General features: G+C 37.6%; 1 protein-coding gene across 11 annotated transcripts in view; it reads left to right on the plus strand.

Moving 5' to 3' along the window:
* LOC117322308 (microtubule-associated protein 2-like) overlaps positions 1 to 23,978 on the plus strand; it is a 77,554-nt gene that overhangs the window by 24,113 nt on the left and 29,463 nt on the right. For 7 of the 11 annotated variants that reach the window (XM_033877152.1, XM_033877153.1, XM_033877148.1 and 4 more), the window contains 4 exons: positions 836 to 925; positions 2,872 to 2,961; positions 5,197 to 5,292; positions 6,345 to 6,440. In XM_033877152.1, the coding sequence (XP_033733043.1) occupies positions 836 to 925; positions 2,872 to 2,961; positions 5,197 to 5,292; positions 6,345 to 6,440 (372 nt within the window). The remainder of the gene's footprint in view (positions 1 to 835; positions 926 to 2,871; positions 2,962 to 5,196; positions 5,293 to 6,344; positions 6,441 to 23,978) is intronic. The other 4 variants (XM_033877157.1, XM_033877150.1, XM_033877160.1 and 1 more) reach the window with 2 other exon arrangements.

A 23,978-nucleotide genomic window follows, 5' to 3' on the forward strand; every position in this document is an offset into this window, starting at 1 on the left:
TCTTTTCCTGATACATTTTGTTAAGGTCAAAGGTAAAATGTTGTTTGGAGTCAAAGTTCACAATAAATAAATATTACTGATAAATCGGCTTCGATCTTCACTAACAGAACAAGGGTGATGCTATATTTGCCAGAAGTAACCCCGGATTAAATGGGGTGGGAGTTTCCTCAAATAATTGTTGTCTGACTTACTTATGTCTGAGGTATCAGATGCAGTAAAACTGACTCTGATGATGAAGAGTTGCTTGACAGAATTTTGTGTCCAGGTTTTCATTAGGTCTTTGTTGAACTGCTTCTGGTTGACTTTGAGAGCAATTACTAGACGGCCATTGGATTCCAGGATCAAAGTTTCTGCAAAATGTAAAAAAATAATACCATCTTATTTAATTATTAATTTTCATTCTTGGTTCATGAGTTAACAGTGTGTCATCATTTTTTCCGAGAAGTTTGTGCAGCACCGGTTCCGTTCGGTACGAGTTGTATAGTAATTTTGCTAGTTCATGTATAGCCCTCACTAAGGGTATCATTTAAGACTTTAGAGTCAGAGCTGGGCTCTGTCCTTCTCTCACGGGATAAAGCATTGTGTTTTTGTGTAAATGCAGGGCATCATATCATTTGCTACATTTGATAGACACACACTATATTAATAATCTCTAATTGTTTCACTATGCATGATATGATAAGTATGTTACTAGAGTTATCCCCCTTGATAATGAAACCCTATAAGGCAGTTCCTGAAAAGCTTACAGTTTGTGAGTCTGAATTAATAACACTCAAAATTGAATATTCTGCTTCAGACTTTTATTTGCCTGCTTCCTCTTTTCTTTTTGATTTAGATTTTGTCCAAGAAACTTGAGTGGAAAGCTGAGTCCAGGGTTGGCTCCCTTGACAATGCCAAACATGCACCAGGTGGCGGTAAAGTCAAAGTATGCACCATTTACAAAAATGAAAGTGTTAATATTAAAAGAAAACTGTTTTTTGTTTCGAATTTACTTATGTACTTATGAGTTCTTGTTTGATCTCTTGGCATGATTCTTTATATAATTTGATAGTATCATTAAAATTGTTCACATTAATTAATGTTACAGTTAAAATATATGGTCTGTAAAATACAGCCTGATTGGTATTGTTGTGAGGATTAGATGATATTGTTACTTACACTCATCTAGTGTGCAACATGCTACATTCTGTTTGAAGGTCACTTTCTATTTCTGTCCATTATTGATGAACTAGCTTAAATTCGAGTCTCGTAAGATTTATCACTCGTGAAGATCAAGAACTTCAACAGATATATCTATAATTCTTATAGTTATGGCCCTTTATGCATTTTGGAAAACAATGTGTTTGCTGGTGATAATTGGATAGAATTTATTGAGTAACTGTTTTACACCAACTGATCTATTTATATTTATTCATTGAATTTGTTTTTGTGCCATCTTTCCATTAGTATTTTTAAGTTTTTGATAAAAAAAAGAAATGTCAATCGATAATACATTTCATTCATATGTAAATTCTAGGTAAGTGAAGCATTTTTGTTTGTTTGTTAAAAAAACAAATGTAACATTAATTCATTTTTTTAAGGAATTTTAAACACACAAGTACAGTGTGACATTTATGTAATGGGAGCTAGATACATCAGAAACCTACACAATTATAATAATTAATATTTAAAGGATTATAACAAATGTTCTGTCACTATTGCCAGCTCAATACCTTGAGAGAGTGATGGGATAGTTTTGTAGGGAGAGATCTATTACCATAAAAGGTTCAATCGATGGTACATCTTCTTTCTGATGTGTTGCATAATTCATCTACTGGTAATGGAAGATTGTTTCATTAACACAATAGCTTCTGAATATTTCACACTATATCGATGATACATAAAACTGTCTCATGGTTTATGACAGGTGTTTTATGTACCACGGTATGGTAAACTATTTTGAATTGGTAAGAAAACGGAGAGTAAAGGAATTTTTTTATCAGAAATGATAGTAAATTGATTTTATTCCCACATCCTGCTGTCCAGAAACTGGTTTATAGGGATATATATGATAACGTATAATCTCCTGGCTCCTTCTGGCTTGTTCAATTTGCTTTCAATGTGGCTGATGCTTTCTTCCTAAATTGCTTTGATCACATCATCTTCCTCAACATAACCATTAAAATTTGTATGCATAACATGTATTTATATTTAATGAGGAGACTATGACTCTGTCTGCCTTGGCATCCTTGTAGAACAATGTAATCCTGCATGAATCAAACATATTTATTGGCAGATATTTTTATCATGTTACTGCATAACATCAAAAATAGACTCATTATTCCATGTCACTTTAGCTTGGCTGAAATAACTTCTAAAAAGAGAGAGACGGTTCGATATTTTTTTGTAATCTTCTGTTTCAGTTAGATTAAAGTATAAGGGTTATCGTCACTGATTTTGTTTTACCCTATGGAGCCATAGAAGGGAGTTCACTCTTGATTTCTTCAAAACCAATTCACAGTTTATTCTGAATTCACTCTGTGTTTTTTTTTATTGAAAAGTGACACATAATTCAAACTTTGTGTCTCTGATCATTAATTGTAAATAAAAGTTGGATATATCAATACTACAGTCAATTTTCATTTAATTGTAGGTTAAGCGAACAGTACAAATTGAAAACGACATGATTTTGAGTTTGACTGATCATTCATTGTGCTCTATTTCTTTAAATACAGAAGTACAGTTTGAACCAAAATCTTTTCCTAAACCGAGTAGAATCTTCTGACGACACCTAAAGAGTTATTTAATATCATCACTTCCAGTATTAGGTAACAATTTGAAAGCATCAAAGAATTAATTTCAGATCTTTTCTGTCTGGCTATTTACATCTAGATAACAAATGAAAAGGTTGCCTGGAAAACAGAGTCGAGAGTCGGGTCATTGGATAACGTGAAGCATGAAGCTGGAGGCGGCAATGTTAAAGTATGGTTTACCTCGTAATCAAGACTCTGTCTACATGTGCCTTTGTTTATTATCAACCATATAGCGGGATATTTTTGTGGGGAGGTATATTACTTTTGTAGATCATTAGAATTGACAGCTCTAGTGTTGGCCACTGCCACCGGTGTCAATATATAGTGAATTTAAGTTCCTTTGACTTTGACAATGATGTCCGAGAGAATAGTACTCAATTGAGCTATGAAAGTGAAACAAAGTCGTAAATAATGAGCCTGAGAATACATGAGTATGATACTTTTTAAGTGTTTGACTTCCACAATTTACAGTACAATTAAACATGATCTCCACCAATACAAGCTACATTGTATATCTTTGTGCTGTTCATAAGTCAAACCTGACAATGATAGCTCACATACAAAGTTCTGAATTTACCTGAAGTTGAAATCTACTACAAATGTATTATCATTCTGAAATACCAGTGTACATGCATTTGTGTGTGGTTATTTGTCAAACTATGAACTTCTCTTTAGAATTCTACTCATCCAGAATGCCTGAGTGGATTTTGACCAAAGTTCCACCAGAGTATCCTTAGGTGAAGGTGTAAATATGTTGTCTGATCCTGTTTGAAATAGATGGATCGTGACATTATTACTCGATAACCCTTAATCTTTTGTACAGATAAAGAACTTTAAATTGACTGAAAAGATACATGCCTTATGGGCCTCTTATATTTTTTCAACTTAAATTATGTCTGAAATATATAAATATTTTAAAAAGTTATCATTTAACCAACTAGAGCTTACTTCATATATATAATTAACAAAATCACATAGAAAACAGTATTTATATTTTCTTCCTCCAAATGTGTAGATCCCATAAACTGAATAAATTTCAATCTAATTGAGTGAAAATCATGAAAATCAAAGCCCATAAAAACAACCCGCTATATGGTATAACTATACATGTTCCTGCATCTTTATCATATTGATAAATGTTAATTAGCATCTCACTGTGATGCTTAAGTGACTTAGGGTGTACACTGTTCATCTTTGCATGTCATATAAAATGCATGAAATATCTGCTTCTGTTATGTTTGCTTTTATTCTGCACAGAACACAAACTAGTGGTACTTTATTTAAATGTATTTTATTTTGAGTTTACAAGAAGATTTAACAGGAAGCCAGCTGGAACATAAAACTATGTGTCTATTGTCTCTCAAATTCTATTTCCATGGTTACTGTGTAATATGATGTGTTTATTGTCTCTCAAATTCTATTTCCATGGTTACTGTGTAATATGATGTGTTTATTGTCTCTCAAATTCTATTTCCATGGTTACTGTGTAATATGATGTGTTTATTGTCTCTCAAATTCGCTTTTCCAAGGTTGCTGTGTAGTGTTATGTGTCTGTTGTCTATCAATTTCTGTCTCCATGGTTACTGTGTAATGCTATGTGTCTGTTGTCTAACAATTTCTGTCTCCATGGTTACTGTGTAATGCAATTTGTCTATTGTCTATCAATTTCTGTCTCCATGGTTACTGTGTAATGTGATGTGTCAATTGTCTATCAATTTCTGTCTCCATGGTTACTGTGTAATGTGATGTGTCAATTGTCTATCAATTTTGTCTCCATGGTTACTGTGTAATGTGATGTGTCTATTGTCTGTCAATTTCTGTTTCCATGGTTACTGTGTAATGTTATGTGTCTATTGTCCATTCATGTAGCTTAATTAGTCAAAAGTAGTTACAATGTAGATATGCATGAAGGAAAAAACTGATGGTCCAATTTTTTTTTTCTTGAGTTATCTCCCTTGTCTGTATTCTACTTGAGAAATCTTGTACATGTAATTAGAAATACAACTCCTTATATACCATATGTTGGAGCTGAGTGCAACATGCATTGTATGATGACAGCACATTGTATTTTTGTACATATATCTGTACATTAAGGATGGCAAAATCAACTGGCTCTTGGTAATAGAGGGGCTTTATTATTTTGCTGTACTTGACAGCTAACTATTTTTGCCAAAGTTTTGGAATTTTCATGATGCAGGGGTAATTTTTTTTTTCCATTTGGGCAATTCTAATTTTATAAATGCTTTAACTTAAGAGGTGGCTACTTTCAATTCTGGGAATAAGGGAACATCGCACTATTCTTGAAACAGCAGATATGTTCAGTCTAACATGAATATTGTTTTGTGATGATATTCATATTTCCTATTCTAGAAGTGTGTTATCAGCAGTATGGTTTTTGTTGCAGATTGAAACTGCCAAGCTAGACTTTAAGGAGAAGGCTGCATCGAAGGTCGGATCCAAGGACAATATGGATCATAAAGCTGGCGGGGGAGACAAAAAGGTATGTGTCTTCTCAGATCTATTTTGTGTTCAGTGGTCTCGGTCAAATCTTGTATCTTAGCCTAATCTTATGTACTTGAGTACGCTTGTTTTATGTTCCTGTCAAAATCTTGATGGAGTGTTATAGTATGACATTGCACATCTGTCATCTTCCTGTCTGTCTGTCTGTGTTTATCTGGAGATCTCCTCCCCATGTTTTCAGCTGATATCTTTAAAACTTGGTAGCAGTCATTTTGTAATCGTGATATTTGTAATTGTTTTTTCTGTGAGTGGCACTCTGAAACATTTCCTGACAAAATAATCATGTCCCCCAAACGAAGTTTGTGCATGACCTGTGGTGTGCAAATGCATTTTATGTTCAATTGGTCAAGCGGTCAGCTGGACAGAGGCCCCTGACTGGTCGAAATTTAGACATTGTCAGATCTTGATGCAATTTGTTATGTAGGTGTAGTATGACATCACAAACACTTTTGAGATATCAATTTCTTGATTTACGACTGCAGGGATTGTTAAGGGTATGTAACGGTCCCCAATAAGCACTACTAGTTTCCGTTTGTTTCAGTATTTAAAGTTTTATGACATTGCTTTAAATCAAAGTGATCTATATGAGACATAAGGATTTGTTACCTTGACATACACTATTATATTATTCGATTGTTATTAAATTTCCCTATTTTATGCATTTTGATACAGGAGTTTATGTCACTTTGGCGTCAGACAGGTGAATATTGTGCTCTTATTATGTTCTAACCATATCCAAATTTCCTAAATCACATTTTAAATCACCTGTCACAACATGCCATTGAGATTTTGGTTGGTGAAACATCAGTTTTCCACCTCCCATCATTTTCCTTTGAACATCTTCCAGAAAATTTTTGGATAACATTCACCTGTCACCATTTCAGTTCAGATTATATATTCTAACCCCACCCCTCCAACTGCCTTTCTGGACTACACAGAAGGACAAACATGATATAGGAATATGTATTTTGTACCTTGTATCTGAATCTAGCATGCTACTTTACATTTAACATATCATATATTTCTCTTCAGATTGAAACGAAGAAGTTAGATTTTAAAGAGAAGGCTGCATCCAAAATTGGTTCCAAAGATAATGCTACTCATAAACCTGGAGGAGGAGAAAAAAAGGTAAGTGTTTAGGTTTTTCCTCCTGTTATTCTCAGGTGCCATTTTGTTGGAGTGACTTTCAATGAAATAATTTTGTTTTTGTTGAAAGTAGACACTTTTCAAGGGACATTTACATAAATCATAGAAATACAATGGGTCATTCCCAGTGTAAATTTCCCAATTCTAATGGAACTTGGTAGTTTTTACCAAAGGTGGAGGGGGTTAAATCATTGCATGCATGGTGCTTTAGTGAATCGGTTCTGGATAAATTCATTTGGCTTTTTCATATTTATTCCATCATTCTGAGATAGTTGGCTGCAGAAATCACCTTTTTCATCCATGCATGTATTCTGTCATAGAAACTATTACACAAATGTTTGGGTTGTTATAGTTGTATTTTGGGGCTGATTGAAAACAAAATGGCTTCCCAGACATCAGAATAGACAACAGACAGGCATAATACATTTGGAGAGTTAAGAGTTTGTTAGTGTGTTTTCTCAGGATTTCAGACAGGATTATTTTCAGCTTTACAGCAGAATTCTGCTTTTCATAAAACTTTGATGTTCAATTCTGGCCCTTGTAACCCCACTAGGGGACGTCCCCAAGACCCCCCTTTCAGTCTTTGTTCTCTCCTATGCAACCATGTCTGGGAATTTTAGGAGGTACCTGAGACTTGAGGTGTGGTTTTCCTTTGATGTATTAGTTGTATGTATTGACTGATCAGAAAAATATAATGGCCATCTTGGATTTCCAGTTAAAATGCTTTTCCTTAAATTTCACCCGAAAGATAAGCCACCTTCAAGTTTGCGCTTTCAGTTTTGTTTAAGCACTGTTAGTAGTATTGGGGGATCTTTCACATTCAAAATGTGATGTTCCCAATGGCTCTGAATCATGCTTCATAAAAAATTTGAACAGGTTCTTGGTTCCTTGCTTTATATGTGTTGAAGCTGCTCTGATGTCATTCTGTCTGGATAAACTGAATCCAATATTACATAACACCCAGCCTCTCAAACATCTCGTTTTCTGTCTGTTAGTCCATATATATAGGACACTAGATGTTGCTGCATCGTATCCATCCCTGTGTAATCCCTCATTTGTCCAGAGTTAGAAGTCGTATGGCTAAGAGCTGTCTGTATTAACTAGGGTTGGTTTATTAGGTATCTTGTTTAATTCTATATTGACACCAACTGTATAAGATAATAGAAAATTTGTTGATTTAATTTTGTCGATGCCTTTCATACAAAACACATGAACAGAATGATTACTTTTGTGTATGGATATAAGTATTTAGTATTTATTGCACACCCCTGCTATACTGCAAGTTATGTGGAGGATACAAATGAAATTAATGAATTTACATGTACTTTCTAAGGATGTTGTTTACATACATATGTTCATCTTTGATGATTTCCATACTTTGAAGCATATATATCTGATCCCTTTAACAGAACTGAATGGCTTTACACGTATAATTGTAGCAGACAACCACGATATTGTGACTTTTAGTTAGGCCACACTAAATTGTGGCTCAAAAGCTGTCTGTTGTGTTTCAGCTTGTGTCAACGTTTCATACGTAGTTTTGCAGCACTAAGATTGCTGCATGAATGTCACATCTATATATAGCTGCACTAAAGCTTCACACCTTGTCGCATGAAAGTATTATAAATAGACTGTTTTTTGGACAATAAGTTGCTAGATAAAAGCAGTGATTTCATTTCTTGACACAGACATGCTTTGTTTTTTGGACAATAAGTTGCTAGATAAAAGCGGTGATTTCATTTATGGCACAGACATGCTTTAATGTTCTTGACCATTGTTGTCTCGCCTGCAATGAAGTCAGACAACAGTGTTAGTTTTCCAGTTGTGACTGCGACTTGCGTATAATTACATGTAATTCTTGTTGGTCAAAACGTCCATTTTTTCATGCGATATAATTGCTTTGATAAAATCAATGTTCATTCATTTCAGTAAATTGTATGAGAAGCCAAACCTATGTTTGTTTATGATTACAAAATCAATCTCCTTAGCGCTTTCAGTTTACTGTATGGTGTGAAATAATATTTCTAGAATCTTCAATATTTACATTGATGGCTGTTATCATTGTGCATTTGTAGTAGCCAGTCCATGCAAGCTTAATCGATGTTGATGTAGTGTGAAAAATGAATTATAAAAAACGTAGCTGTGCAAACACTTTCACAGTTCCTTGAAAGCAGGAATGAATACTATCATCATATTTATGAGTAAATCCTCTATAATTCACATCAACTCTTCACTGTAAGTCCTCATTTAGCACCTAGCTATCAACCACTTTTTGTCAGTTCAAATCAGAGGTCAGTTTCCTTTCAACCTAAATTGTAGAGAGGATCCTGGAAGGTGTGTGAAAGAAAAGTTTCCTGTTACAGTTTAAATATTTTTTTCTGAAAGAGTCCTGAAAGTTATAAAAGTTTTACCTCACAGTAATCAATCCTGTTTTGCCATATTTACTCATTACTGCCACTTTTCTGTACCATAATGATATAAGCCTAGGGGGCCATCACTTAAACTTTATCTCAGACAATAGTGTTAGTGTCCGGTTTATAAACTTTATCTCAGACAATAGTGTTAGTGTCCGGTTTATAAACTTTATCTCAGACAATAGTGTTAGTGTCCGGTTTATAAACTTTATCTCAGACAATAGTGTTAGTGTCCAGTTTATTGCACGACAATATATTAAAGTTTTCATTTATTATTGAACTGCACCATAGGCTTATAATGCTGGATTAATGCAGTAATGTTGCTTGAGTTTAAATATCAAGGTAAGCAATCCAGCTGGCCCCGCAGGTCTCTAGTTCTGCCTTTTAAGTACAACTAAGTTGACAATAGATCTCGCTAATACTTTATTATATAAGTGTAAAGGCTCTCAGTTAGGCCTCTTGTTATCTTTAAAACAGAATTACTGAAGTAGTGGTCTGAGGTGGTTAGCTACTGGAATGGAAATTCATTTTACTTTTGTTACGGGATAATCTATCGATTATGTACTTTGTAATACATGAGGTATTAGTGCCAATAAACCGCAATAATAACTGGGTATACACCCATGGCCGTGGAATGACTATTGGACATGTGCCAGACAGCCCTGCTGTCGATCAATATTACATATTTGTATGTAAGCCGCTAGGAAAACTCCAACAGGAATTCACTCAATACCATAAGCATTATTAAAATCTAAAAGTTCATATAATAGAATAACGTACCATGTCAATAGTTACCATGAATGAGATACAAGGTGGTTTGTAACGATCTAGTTTCCTTTGGGAGCCAACTTCATGTGATTGATTCTGGTAGAAATAGAATCTGACATTGTCAGACAACCTTGCTAAATTGAAATACAATCTTGTTAGCCCTGGAGATTTCTCGGCCAGTCACTTCTTGACATATATCCAAATAGTATAGTAAACGATTTTATTGAGAAATCATCCGGGATAAAGTGGAGTGTTCCAATTTTATGATACTTAGTAGCAACTTTACTATTTTGAACTTTAAAATTAGAGGATGGTTATAAAATTATTTTTTAAACCTCATTTTAATAGAATGGACTACAGCTCTAGAACAAATAATTTACAGGGAATTATACACAATATGGAAAACTTTTCAAATTTGAATGCAAAAAAACAGTCTTTATTTATTTATAAGTCCAAATATAACTAGAATATGTGGTGCCGTATGATTATCAGGTTATCTGTCCCTCCATCGATCTCTCCATCCAGTGCTTGTCTTCCTCCATGTTACCTTTTACAGTAATATGTATACACTGATAATAGTATAAAGGGTATGTTAGGTTGTAAGATTTCAATTAACCTCTATTCAGACATGAGTGATCATTGAATCTACATCATATTTTTGGAATATATAAGCAGTTGTTCTTTGTCAATGTAAGCACTCTGGTTTAGCTCAGCACTGGACAAGCACCATTTCTGTTGCCATGGTAACTGGAACGAAGCTTCTAATTCATCAAAATGTTTGAACTTGTACAATCTTATATGGAGAACTAAGCTGATGGTTCATTTTCAAATGACAAATGGAAAAATGAATTTATAGCAGCTTCCTCAGGTTGGTCAAAATTCAACCATTGTCCAATAAATCTCAAAATTTGTCTGTGGGAGTTTGGAGAAAATGTGAGTTCCGCTATTTATATACAATAATCTTGAGGAAATGAAGACTTCTGCTTAGTTGAACTGTTTAGAGTAAGTACCAATGAAGGTGTGCCAGTATTAATTATCCCCAAAATGCCTACAAATTGACAGAAATTGTTTATTCAACAATTGTATGTTGTTCTTGTTTGCTACGAACCATCATTGGAACTAGACGTAAATGCTTCCAATTTCCAACAAGAAAGCTCCGGCAGCTGTGTCACAAAAAGGGAAATGATTGTAATCATAAATTGGAATATTTTTTATATGCAGGCCCTCTGGGCCTCTTGTTCATGAGAATATGGCTTAAAGTATTTGTACTATAATAACAAAGTCAGACTCGCCTCATGGAACATTACAAAATATCTAAAGTGGCTATAATGTTAAAGTAACAAAATTTTCAATACCTGGACCTAGTAAAGAGATATTTAATCATATTGTCTGCTCATCCTAGTTGATATGTGTATATCTTTGGCAAAAAGCTTGAGTACATGTACATGCAAGTTATTTCTCATGAACATGGTAATAGATACAGTTATTATTTTCACACCATAGTATCATATATATCATTTAGTTCTAGACCCGATAAGATCTTGTGGTCAGGGTCACAATTATCCACTTTTTGTTAAAAGATAAATATGTAATAGATATTTCATGGACCCCTAATCAGAGTTAGTTCATATTCACACTATAAAACAGCATCAAAACATCAAGTTCTACACCCGAATAGATCTTGTGGTCAGGGTCACACTTGTCCACTTTTTGTTAAAAGATAAATATGTAATAGATATTTCATGGACCCCAAAACAGAGTTAGTTCATATTCACACCATAACACAGCATCAAAACACCTGATTAGGTTTTACCAGGCTTAATTTAACTTTCTAGAGAACACTTCAAAAGAAAGATAATTTCATTTACCGTTTACTGAAAAAAAGGTGTGGGGTATATGTATGTGAACCCTAGCTCCCTGCTCAATTTGTTTTCTAATTCTTTAGTAATATCTCTTTGCTTGGTTTTATTGTCAGGAACATATTGTTGGCTTAATCAACGTGGAAGTTTAAAGGTATACAGCTAATTGGTTAGGGAGATTAGTATCTTGGGAGATTTGTTGTGTGCCAGGTAATAACATAGCTGTAAGCTGAAGCAGATAGTTTTAAGTGAGATTTATTTGTACATTGTTTGGTCCCTGGACATGTGATTCTTGTTTATTGTGTTTAGATTGAACAAATATCTCTATTCTGTGTAGAATTGGGCAAGTGATAGTCTGGTAAGTGGATCATATCATATCTCTGTACCTACAGCAAATTACTGATCAAGAGGATAGAGACATTTTAAATCAGTAATCTGGACTAAGACTCTCAAAAGTCAAACTGATATCTGTACAGAGTGTTACTTGATGCTATAGGATTGATCCTACTAAACAGGAGGTTGGTGAGACATAACTATGGAAACCAGCACCAAGAAGCGTAGACCTCGTGATAAGTCGGACTGGGTCCATTTGCCCAGTATTGACATGGGTTACCGTGGAAAACCTAAAATTAACTCTTTGTCCAACACTCAATACCAACCTAAACAGAGCTACAAAGAGGTTCCATCATTCCCAGTCATCTGGAAAAGTGAAGCAAAGGTCAAGTCCATTGACCCCTGAGCACATAGATCGGACTAAAAAGAAGCCGCAGAATTGGAACGATAACCAACACACTAAGACAATCGTCCTTCCAAAAAGTCATGCCAGTCGAGTAAAGGAAAAATGGGATGGAGCTTATGAAAATTCTGTAACTGGAAAACTTGAAATTCCAGTTACACCAAAGAAATTTGTTGGGAAACCTAAAGTAAGATCACTGGAGAATGCTGGACACAAACCAGGCGGTGGGAATGTGGAAATTCCTGATGAGAGACCACAGTGGGACTCAAGTTCCAAGGTGGGATCTCTTCTAAATATTCACTACATGCCAAAAAGTGGGTATGTAGAAATCAGCAATAAGAAGTTCAACTGGAATGTGCAGTCAAAAATTGGCTCATTTGATAACATTGGCTACATACCAACCAAAAAGCGAAAGAAGACAATTGAGTACCCCGTCAAGTGGCAAGCTTCATCGAAGGTGGGGTCAATGGACAATAAAAATTACCAGCCTGGGGGAGGAAATGTACAAGTGCTGACAGAAAAGAAGAAATGGAATGCGCAATCAAAAGTGGGCTCATTTCAGAACATGGGATACCAGGCAGGTGGCGGAAATGTTGAATACAAGACCATGCCACTTACTTGGAAAGCAGAGTCAAAGATCGGCTCGCTGGAAAATACGACTCATAAACCAAAGGGAGGCAACAAGAATTATCACACTGAGGAACTCGTCTGGAATGCTTCGCCGAAAGTTGGATCTCTTGTTAACAAGAATTTTCAGCCTGGTGGAGGCAATGTGGCCTATAAAACAGAGGAACTAGATTGGAATGCTTCACCAAAAGTGGGATCTCTTGAAAACAAAAATTATGAACCTGGAGGTGGCAATGTGGCTTATAACACAGAGGAACTGGATTGGAACGCTTCACCAAAGGTGGGATCTCTTGTTAACAAAAAACATCAGCCCGGAGGGGGTAACGTAGAGTACCCAGAGGACGAACTGAACTGGAAGTCTGACCCAAAGGTTGGCTCATTTCTCAACAGAAAACACCAGGCCGGTGGAGGAAATTTCCAGGTCGTGTCTGAAAAACTGCCATGGAATCATGTTTCAGAAGATGAATCTCCCGAAACAGACAGAATTCACTCCCAGGGGGAGGGAACACCAATTTCCTCCGCTGAAGAATCATCGGAACAAGTCTCACTTGACCAAGAGTCAGAACAGTGATCATGTAGACCCAGGGTGAAACAATAAGGGACAAATGTTCTCTGATAATTACCAGGTGTTTCAGTAAATGACTCATCTTATTATAAATCATTTACAAAAGACTATTTTAGCCATCCAAAAATAGCTGAAATTTCTTTGAAATCTTTGCGGAAAGTATTTTGTGTCATCCCTTCGTGTGTACAAAGCTTAATGTATATCAGAATAGTCCTATATGTATATATAGATATGTATCTTAATCACAATATATCATTTCCCATGTCTGTGCAATATTTAAAATCATTTATATCAATATCTGATAATTAAGACTGTGAATTTTTGTACTTCTCACTAGCAATTCCCCAATTCAAGTCCAAATTTCTCCTGTATACGTTTGTACCTTACTTGATATGTATTGATGACACTGTAATAAACCACACAAACAAATATACCTGTATGCTTACAATTCTGTATTTCAACCAATGGTAAATTCTCGTTAGCCATGTGATAGGATATCTGCTTAGAGAGTGATTGTCACTAGTTTGAGCCCTAGCATAAGCAGGGTACTTTTCTTTGATCCTCAAAGATTGTTGTTGGTCAGTCCAAGTGTAAACTTTGGGCAACTAAGGCTTCTTAGGAACTACATATATGTTATGAATCTGGAATGTCTTTGGACCTTAGAGGAATTTTGCTATAGTCTAGTGGTAGTAGTGATTGTCAGCTGGCTGATGGGAATTCCCCTATATTCTAGTGGTAGTAGTGATTGTCAGCTGGCTGATGGGAATTTCCCTATAGTCTAATATCTGTTGGCAGATTGGAATTTCCCTATAGTCTAGTGGTAGTAGTGATTGACAGTTGGCTGATGGGAATTTCCCTATAGTCTAGTGGTAGTAGTGATTGTCAGCTGGCTGATGTGAATTTCCCTATAGTCTAGTGGTAGTAGTGATTGTCAGCTGGCTGATGTGAATTTCCCTATAGTCTAGTGGTAGTAGTGATTGTCAGCTGGCTGATGTGAATTTCCCTATAGTCTAGTGGTAGTAGTGATTGTCAGCTGGCTGATGTGAATTTCCCTATAGTCTAGTGGTAGTAGTGATTGTCAGTTGGCTGGTGGGAATTTCCCTATAGTCTAGTGGTAGTACTGATTGTCAGCTGGCTGATGGGAATTTCCCTATAGTCTAGTGGTAGTAGTGATTGTCAGCTTACTGATGGGAATTCCCCTATAGTCTAGTGGTAGTAGTGACTGTCAGCTGGCTGATGGGAATTCCCCTATAGTCTGGTGGTAGTAGTGATTGTCAGCTGGCTGATGGGAATTTCCCTATAGTCTAGTGGTAGTAGTGATTGTCAGCTGGCTGATGGGAATTTCCCTATAGTCTAGTGGTAGTAGTGATTGTCAGCTTACTGATGGGAATTTCCCTATGATCTAGTGGTAGTAGTGATTGTCAGCTGGCTGATGGGAATTTCCCTATAGTCTAGTGGTAGTAGTGATTGTCAGCTTACTGATGGGAATTTCCCTATGATCTAGTGGTAGTAGTGATTGTCAGCTGGCTGATGGGAATTTCCCTATAGTCTAGTGGTAGTAGTGATTGTCAGCTGGCTGATGGGAATTTCCCTATAGTCTAGTGGTAGTAGTGATTGTCAGCTGGCTGATGGGAATTTCCCTATAGTCTAGTGGTAGTAGTGATTGTCAGCTGGCTGATGGGAATTTCCCTATAGTCTAGTGGTAGTAGTGATTGTCAGCTGTCTGATGGGAATTTCCCTATGATCTAGTGGTAGTAGTGATTGTCAGCTGGCTGATGGGAATTTCCCTATAGTCTAGTGGTAGTACTGATTGTCAGCTGGCTGATGGGAATGTCCCTATAGTCTAGTGGTAGTAGTGATTGTCAGCTGGCTGATGGGAATTTCCCTATAGTCTAATGTCTGTTGGCAGATTGGAATTTCCCTATAGTCTAGTGGTAGTAGTGATTGACAGTTGGCTGATGGGAATTTCCCTATAGTCTAGTGGTAGTAGTGATTGTCAGCTGGCTGATGTGAATTTCCCTATAGTCTAGTGGTAGTAGTGATTGTCAGCTGGCTGATGTGAATTTCCCTCTAGTCTAGTGGTAGTAGTGATTGTCAGCTGGCTGATGTGAATTTCCCTATAGTCTAGTGGTAGTAGTGATTGACAGTTGGCTGATGGGAATTTCCCTATAGTCTAGTGGTAGTAGTGATTGTCAGCTGGCTGATGTGAATTTCCCTATAGTCTAGTGGTAGTAGTGATTGTCAGCTGGCTGATGTGAATTTCCCTATAGTCTAGTGGTAGTAGTGATTGTCAGCTGGCTGATGTGAATTTCCCTATAGTCTAGTGGTAGTAGTGATTGTCAGCTGGCTGATGTGAATTTCCCTATAGTCTAGTGGTAGTACTGATTGTCAGCTGGCTGATGGGAATTTCCCTATAGTCTAGTGGTAGTAGTGATTGTCAGCTTACTGATGGGAATTCCCCTATAGTCTAGTGGTAGTAGTGACTGTCAGCTGGCTGATGGGAATTCCCCTATAGTCTGGTGGTAGTAGTGATTGTCAGCTGGCTGATGGGAATTTCCCTATAGTCTAGTGGTAGTAGTGATTGTCAGCTGGCTGATGGGAATTTCCCTATAGTCTAGTGGTAGTAGTGATTGTCAGCTTACTGATGGGAATTTCCCTATGATCTAGTGGTAGTAGTGATTGTCAGCTGGCTGATGGGAATTTCCCTATAGTCTAGTGGTAGTAGTGATTGTCAGCTTACTGATGGGAATTTCCCTATGATCTAGTGGTAGTAGTGATTGTCAGCTGGCTGATGGGAATTTCCCTATAGTCTAGTGGTAGTAGTGATTGTCAGCTGGCTGATGGGAATTTCCCTATAGTCTAGTGGTAGTAGTGATTGTCAGCTGGCTGATGGGAATTTCCCTATAGTCTAGTGGTAGTAGTGATTGTCAGCTGGCTGATGGGAATTTCCCTATAGTCTAGTGGTAGTAGTGATTGTCAGCTGGCTGATGGGAATTTCCCTATGATCTAGTGGTAGTAGTGATTGTCAGCTGGCTGATGGGAATTTCCCTATAGTCTAGTGGTAGTACTGATTGTCAGCTGGCTGATGGGAATGTCCCTATAGTCTAGTGGTAGTAGTGATTGTCAGCTGGCTGATGGGAATTTCCCTATAGTCTAATGTCTGTTGGCAGATTGGAATTTCCCTATAGTCTAGTGGTAGTAGTGATTGACAGTTGGCTGATGGGAATTTCCCTATAGTCTAGTGGTAGTAGTGATTGTCAGCTGGCTGATGTGAATTTCCCTATAGTCTAGTGGTAGTAGTGATTGTCAGCTGGCTGATGTGAATTTCCCTCTAGTCTAGTGGTAGTAGTGATTGTCAGCTGGCTGATGTGAATTTCCCTATAGTCTAGTGGTAGTAGTGATTGTCAGCTGGCTGATGGGAATTTCCCTATAGTCTAGTGGTAGTAGTGATTGTCAGTTGGCTGGTGGGAATTTCCCTATAGTCTAGTGGTAGTACTGATTGTCAGCTGGCTGATGGGAATTTCCCTATAGTCTAGTGGTAGTAGTGAGTGTCAGCTTACTGATGGGAATTCCCCTATAGTCTAGTGGTAGTAGTGACTGTCAGCTGGCTGATGGGAATTCCCCTATAGTCTAGTGGTAGTAGTGATTGTCAGCTGGCTGATGGGAATTTCCCTATAGCCTAGTGGTAGTAGTGATTGTCAGCTGGCTGATGGGAATTTCCCTATAGTCTAGTGGTAGTAGTGATTGTCAGCTTACTGATGGGAATTTCCCTATGATCTAGTGGTAGTAGTGATTGTCAGCTGGCTGATGGGAATTTCCCTATAGTCTAGTGGTAGTAGTGATTGTCAGCTTACTGATGGGAATTTCCCTATGATCTAGTGGTAGTAGTGATTGTCAGCTGGCTGATGGGAATTTCCCTATAGTCTAGTGGTAGTACTGATTGTCAGCTGGCTGATGTGAATTTCCCTATAGTCTAGTGGTAGTAGTGATTGTCAGCTGGCTGATGGGAATTTCCCTATAGTCTAGTGGTAGTAGTGATTGTCAGCTGGCTGATGGGAATTTCCCTATAGTCTAGTGGTAGTAGTGATTGTCAGCTGTCTGATTGGAATTTCCCTATGATCTAGTGGTAGTAGTGATTGTCAGCTGGCTGATGGGAATTTCCCTATAGTCTAGTGGTAGTACTGATTGTCAGCTGGCTGATGGGAATTTCCCTATAGTCTAGTGGTAGTAGTGATTGTCAGCTGGCTGATGGGAATTTCCCTATAGTCTAGTGTCTGTTGGCAGATTGGAATTTCCCTATAGTCTAGTGGTAGTAGTGATTGTCAGCTGGCTGATGGGAATTTCCCTATAGTCTAGTGTCTATTGGCAGATTGGAATTCCCCTATAGTCTAGTGGTAGTGATTGTCAGCTGGCTGATGTGAATTTCCCTATAGTCTAGTGGTAGTAGTGATTGTCAGCTGGCTGATGGGAATTTCCCTATAGTCTAGTGGTAGTAGTGATTGTCAGTTGGCTGGTGGGAATTTCCCTATAGTCTAGTGGTAGTACTGATTGTCAGCTGGCTGATGGGAATTTCCCTATAGTCTAGTGGTAGTAGTGAGTGTCAGCTTACTGATGGGAATTCCCCTATAGTCTAGTGGTAGTAGTGATTGTCAGCTGGCTGATGGGAATTTCCCTATAGCCTAGTGGTAGTAGTGATTGTCAGCTGGCTGATGGGAATTTCCCTATAGTCTAGTGGTAGTAGTGATTGTCAGCTTACTGATGGGAATTTCCCTATGATCTAGTGGTAGTAGTGATTGTCAGCTGGCTGATGGGAATTTCCCTATAGTCTAGTGGTAGTAGTGATTGTCAGCTTACTGATGGGAATTTCCCTATGATCTAGTGGTAGTAGTGATTGTCAGCTGGCTGATGGGAATTTCCCTATAGTCTAGTGGTAGTACTGATTGTCAGCTGGCTGATGGGAATTTCCCTATAGTCTAGTGGTAGTAGTGATTGTCAGCTGGCTGATGGGAATTTCCCTATAGTCTAGTGGTAGTAGTGATTGTCAGCTGGCTGATGGGAATTTCCCTATAGTCTAGTGGTACTAGTGATTGTCAGCTGGCTGATGGGAATTTCCCTATAGTCTAGTGGTAGTAGTGATTGTCAGCTGTCTGATGGGAATTTCCCTATGATCTAGTGGTAGTAGTGATTGTCAGCTGGCTGATGGGAATTTCCCTATAGTCTAGTGGTAGTACTGATTGTCAGCTGGCTGATGGGAATTTCCCTATAGTCTAGTGGTAGTAGTGATTGTCAGCTGGCTGATGGGAATTTCCCTATAGTCTAGTGTCTGTTGGCAGATTGGAATTTCCCTATAGTCTAGTGGTAGTAGTGATTGTCAGCTGGCTGATGGGAATTTCCCTATAGTCTAGTGTCTGTTGACAGATTGGAATTCCCCTATAGTCTAGTGGTAGTGATTGTCAGCTGGCTGATTGGAATTTCCCTATAGTCTAGTGGTAGTACTGATTGTCAGCTGGCTGATGGGAATTTCCCTATAGTCAAGTGGTAGTAGTGATTGTCAGCTGGCTGATGGGAATTTCCCTATAGTCTAGTGTCTGTTGGCAGATTGGAATTTCCCTATAGTCTAGTGGTAGTAGTGATTGTCAGCTGGCTGATGGGAATTTCCCTATAGTCTAGTGTCTGTTGGCAGATTGGAATTCCCCTATAGTCTAGTGGTAGTGATTGTCAGTTGGCTGATGGGAATTTCCCTATAGTCTAGTGGTAGTACTGATTGTCAGCTGGCTGATGGGAATTTCCCTATAGTCAAGTGGTAGTAGTGATTGTCAGCTGGCTGATGGGAATTTCCCTATAGTCTAGTGTCTGTTGGCAGATTGGAATTTCCCTATAGTCTAGTGGTAGTAGTGATTGTCAGCTAGCTGATGGGAATTTCCCTATAGTCTAGTGGTAGTAGTGATTGTCAGTTGGCTGATGGGAATTTCCCTATAGTCTAGTTGTAGTGTTAATTGTCAGCTGGCTGATGGGAATTTCCCTATAGTCTAGTGGTAGTAGTGATTGTCAGCTGGCTGATGGGAATTTCCCTATAGTCTAGTGGTAGTAGTGATTGTCAGCTGGCTGATGGGAATTTCCCTATAGTCTAGTGGTAGTACTGATTGTCAGCTGGCTGATGGGAATTCCCCTATAGTCTAGTGGTAGTAGTGATTGTCAGTTGGCTGGTGGGAATTTCCCTATAGTCTAGTGATAGTAGTGATTGTCAGCTGGCTGATGGGAATTTCCCTATAGTCTAGTGGTAGTAGTGATTGTCAGTTGGCTGGTGGGAATTTCCCTATAGTTTAGTGGTAGTAGTGATTGTCAGCTGGCTGATGGGAATTTCCCTATAGTCTAGTGGTAGTAGTGATTGTCAGTTGGCTGGTGGGAATTTCCCTATAGTCTAGTGGTAGAAGTGATTGTCAACTGGCTGATGGAAATTTCCCTATAGTCTAGTGTCTGTTGGCTGACTGGAATTTCCCTATAGTCTAGTGGTAGTAGTGATTGTCAGCTGGCTGATGAGAATTCCCCTATGATCTAGTGGTAGGACTGATTGTCAGCTGGCTGATGGGAATTTCCCTATGATCTAGTGGTAGTAGTGATTGTCAGCTTGCTGATTGGAATTTCCTTATAGTCTAGTGGTAGTAGTGATTGTCAGCTGGCTGATGGGAATTTCCCTATAGTCTAGTGGTAGTAGTGATTGTCAGCTGGCTGATGGGAATTTTCCTATAGTTTAGTGGTAGTGATTGTCAGCTGGCTGATGGGAATTTCCCTATAGTCTAGTGGTAGTAGTGATTGTCAGCTGGCTGATGGGAATTTCCCTATGATCTAGTGGTAGTAGTGATTGTCAGCTTGCTGATTGGAATTTCCTTATAGTCTAGTGGTAGTAGTGATTGTCAGCTGGCTGATGGGAGTTTCCCTATAGTCTAGTTGTAGAAGTGATTGTCAACTAGCTGACGGAAATTTCCCTATAGTTTAGTGTCTGTTGGCTGACTGGAATTTCCCTATAGTCTAGTGGTAGTAGTGATTGTCAGCTGGCTGATGGGAATTTTCCTATAGTTTAGTGGTAGTAGTGATTGTCAGCTGGCTGATGGGAATTTCCCTATGATCTAGTGGTAGTAGTGATTGTCAGCTTGCTGATTGGAATTTCCTTATAGTCTAGTGGTAGTAGTGATTGTCAGTTGGCTGGTGGGAATTTCCCTATAGTCTAGTGGTAGTAGTGATTGTCAGCTGGCTGATGGGAATTTCCCTATGATCTAGTGGTAGGCGTCATTGTTAGCTGGCTGATGTGAATTTCCCTATAGTCTAGTGGTAGTGATTGTCAGTTGGCTGATGGGAATTTCCCTATAGTCTAGTGGTAGGCGTGATTGTTAGCTGGCTGATGTGAATTTCCCTATAGTCTAGTGGTAGTGATTGTCAGTTGGCTGATGGGAATTTCCCTATAGTCTAGTGGTAGTGATTGTCAGTTGGCTGATGGGAATTTCCCTATAGTCTAGTGGTAGTAGTGATTGTCAGCTGGCTGATGGGAATTTCCCTATAGTCTAGTGGTAGTAGTGATTGTCAGCTGGCTGATGTGAATTTCCCTATAGTCTAGTGGTAGTGATTGTCAGTTGGCTGATGGGAATTTCCCTATAGTCTAGTGGTAGTACTGATTGTCAGTTGGCTGATGGGAATTTCCCTATAGTCTAGTGGTAGTACTGATTGTCAGCTGGCCGATTGGAACTCTGAACTAGCTTCAGAGTCGAAAACAATCCCTAATCTAGGTTGTTTCGTTTCCATAGTAATACAGTAGCTGAATACTTAACACGATCATAGTGACATGTCATTTGTCATGGATAATATGAACATCCAGATCCCCAAACAACATGGAGACATAAGATATAACAGCACCAGGCATGGTGGTTAAGAAACTTTCAATATTGATGTCCAGGCAATCAGGTTTGATTTAAGAATTTGAGGCAGGGAGACGAACAAGTCAAAATTGATTCTAATCTCTTTGTTTTGGTGGATATATGTGTGTGTTTGATCAGAGAAGGTATAGTGACAGTATGTACATAGTGAGTTGGCAGCTTTTCATGACAATCTGCCAAACTATACAAAAACTACACCACAAACATAGAACATGAAAAAAGGTAAGTTATATAACATACAACAACATGAAAAAATGAAATGTAACAAACAAGAACGGGAAATATACTCATATGACATACAAAAAACAAAAAAATTGTTTTGTCATTGAAATGCAAATGGCAGTTATGAATAATATCACACAAATATGGCATAAAGGGAGGCATTTCAGTCATCAAAAATGCTGTTATTAGACACTATGAAGAACTCTGAATATATCAAAAAGACTATTTTAGGAAATATTGTTAAACTCCTGAGTTTGAGGTAAAAGATGCAGATTTCTGAAAAAAGCCCCAAACTCAGCATTTCAATTTTTTCTCTTGAAAACATCCTTCTTTCTATGAGCAGATGTCATAATATTATGCAATAGGAGCATTTCAAGGGCAAAACAAAATTAATGCATATATATGCCTAGCTTAATCAAATCAAATCCAGTCAAACGGTGGCCGAGTGGTTAAGGTGTCCCGACACTTTATCACTAGCCCTCCACCTCTGGGTTGCGAGTTCGAAACCTACGTGGGGCAGTTGCCAGGTACGGATCGACTAGGCCGGTAGTTTTTCTCCTAGGCCGGTAGTTTTTCTCCGGGTACTCCGGCTTTCCTCCACCTCCAAACCTGACACTCCTTAAATGACCCTGGCTGTTAATAGGACATTAAACAAAATAAACCAAACCAAACCAGTCAAACAAATATGACCCTGTTTCATGCTATAGACACTTGTTTTGGTTATCTTTCAGCTGTGATTATTTGTGTGACATATACACTGTACTTGTTGATTGCTGTGTGGATATCTGTTCCTTTTTAAGATTCAACATTATTTTCCTCTATAGATGACCCTTAGTTTTGTTAACATACAAGAAACCAAGAATAAATATGGCTAGGCCGATAAACCTTTCGGCAAGCTGGATGTATATGCCTTGCCCTTTAAAATCGGCAGTAATCATGTAAGAGGATGATAATTCAAAATGTTTACATGTTATGTCCATGTAAAATAGTGATTTGTTAGTGTCAGTACCTAATAGCCTCATTCAATAAATGTGCTGATCACATACGATATAGAATATTATTATAATCAAGGAAGTACCACATTTATCCTCAAATAAGCCCCCCACTCCTTTATTGTATTAGTTTTGTACTGTATCTTCAAATATTTAAGCCCCCTCCCTTAGTGTAAACGTTTTGTACTGTATGTTATATCCTCAAATAAGCCCCTTCCCTTAGTGTTAAAGTTTAGTACTCCCTTTATCATCAAATAAGCCCCCTCCTCTAGTGTAAAAGTTAAGTACCGTAGTAGTATAAAAGTTAAGTACCGTATTTATCCTCAAATACTCCCCCACCCCCACACCCTAGTGTAAAAGTTTTTACTGTATTTATCCTCAAATAAGGTATCTCTCCTACTTTAAAAAGTTAAGTATTAAAGTTTCAGCAGAGTTTATTTGTAAACCACTTTTAGCACTCTACCTTAAAATTTATGATTCTACAAAAATGGTGAAGGGGGCTGATTTATAGACAGCGGGCAAATTTACAGATAAATATGATATTAGTGACAGAATATTAAGTAAATTCTCAGATTTTGAGGCAGTATATATTAATATAACTGTACAGAAATTCTGTATAATATTATATGATCAGGTGGCTACAGATTAGGTGGGTATAACAGTCTAAGTATCTTATGAATGAGACACCAGGTGTAATTGACCAGGTAAAACGAAACGCTGTATGCTGCCGGGAGATCGTTAGATAATATTGGGCCTATAACCCCATGGGATCAGTAATATCGATAATAACAACCTAGACACCTAATAAGGCACTCCATATTAAAACACCCTGCCCATTGTTAATTATCTACAATCAAATCGACACAACTTGGCATACTTAGTTTGGAGAAAAAAAAATTGTATTATCTTCGGTAATCACATGCAAACTTATTCTCTCTTCTCTGTGTTAGTTTCTTTATCATAAACAGATTTTGATAAATTAATCAAGTTAATTATGATATTGATTAATATAAGAAATTAGAAAATATATCAAATATAGTATTCGATAGTGTTGAAGAAAGATAACATATCTTTTAAACAAGTTCTGTTAGTTGGTGTGGAATGTTCTTGAATTACCAGATACTACTAGATCTAGATATGTGTAGGTATAGCCACTTCAACAAAAGTACCTACAACTGAATGAGTATGCCACTTACACACCAAATGGAGATTACAATGGATCCGAGTGGATAATGTATAAACATTCATACAAAATGGATTTAAAACAGCATAACAATTATCCTCAACATTGAGGACGAAATATTGCGGTTGGTCGGAAAATTTAAAAGGAACAACTGACTAATGGGATTATTAGAACCTTTGTACTGTGTAGTGTTTGTACACATGTTTAAATGACTGAAAGTCTGAAT

This window comes from Pecten maximus, chromosome 2 (genome assembly GCF_902652985.1).
Source record: "Pecten maximus chromosome 2, xPecMax1.1, whole genome shotgun sequence".
Classification (NCBI taxonomy): Eukaryota; Metazoa; Mollusca; class Bivalvia; order Pectinida; family Pectinidae; genus Pecten; species Pecten maximus.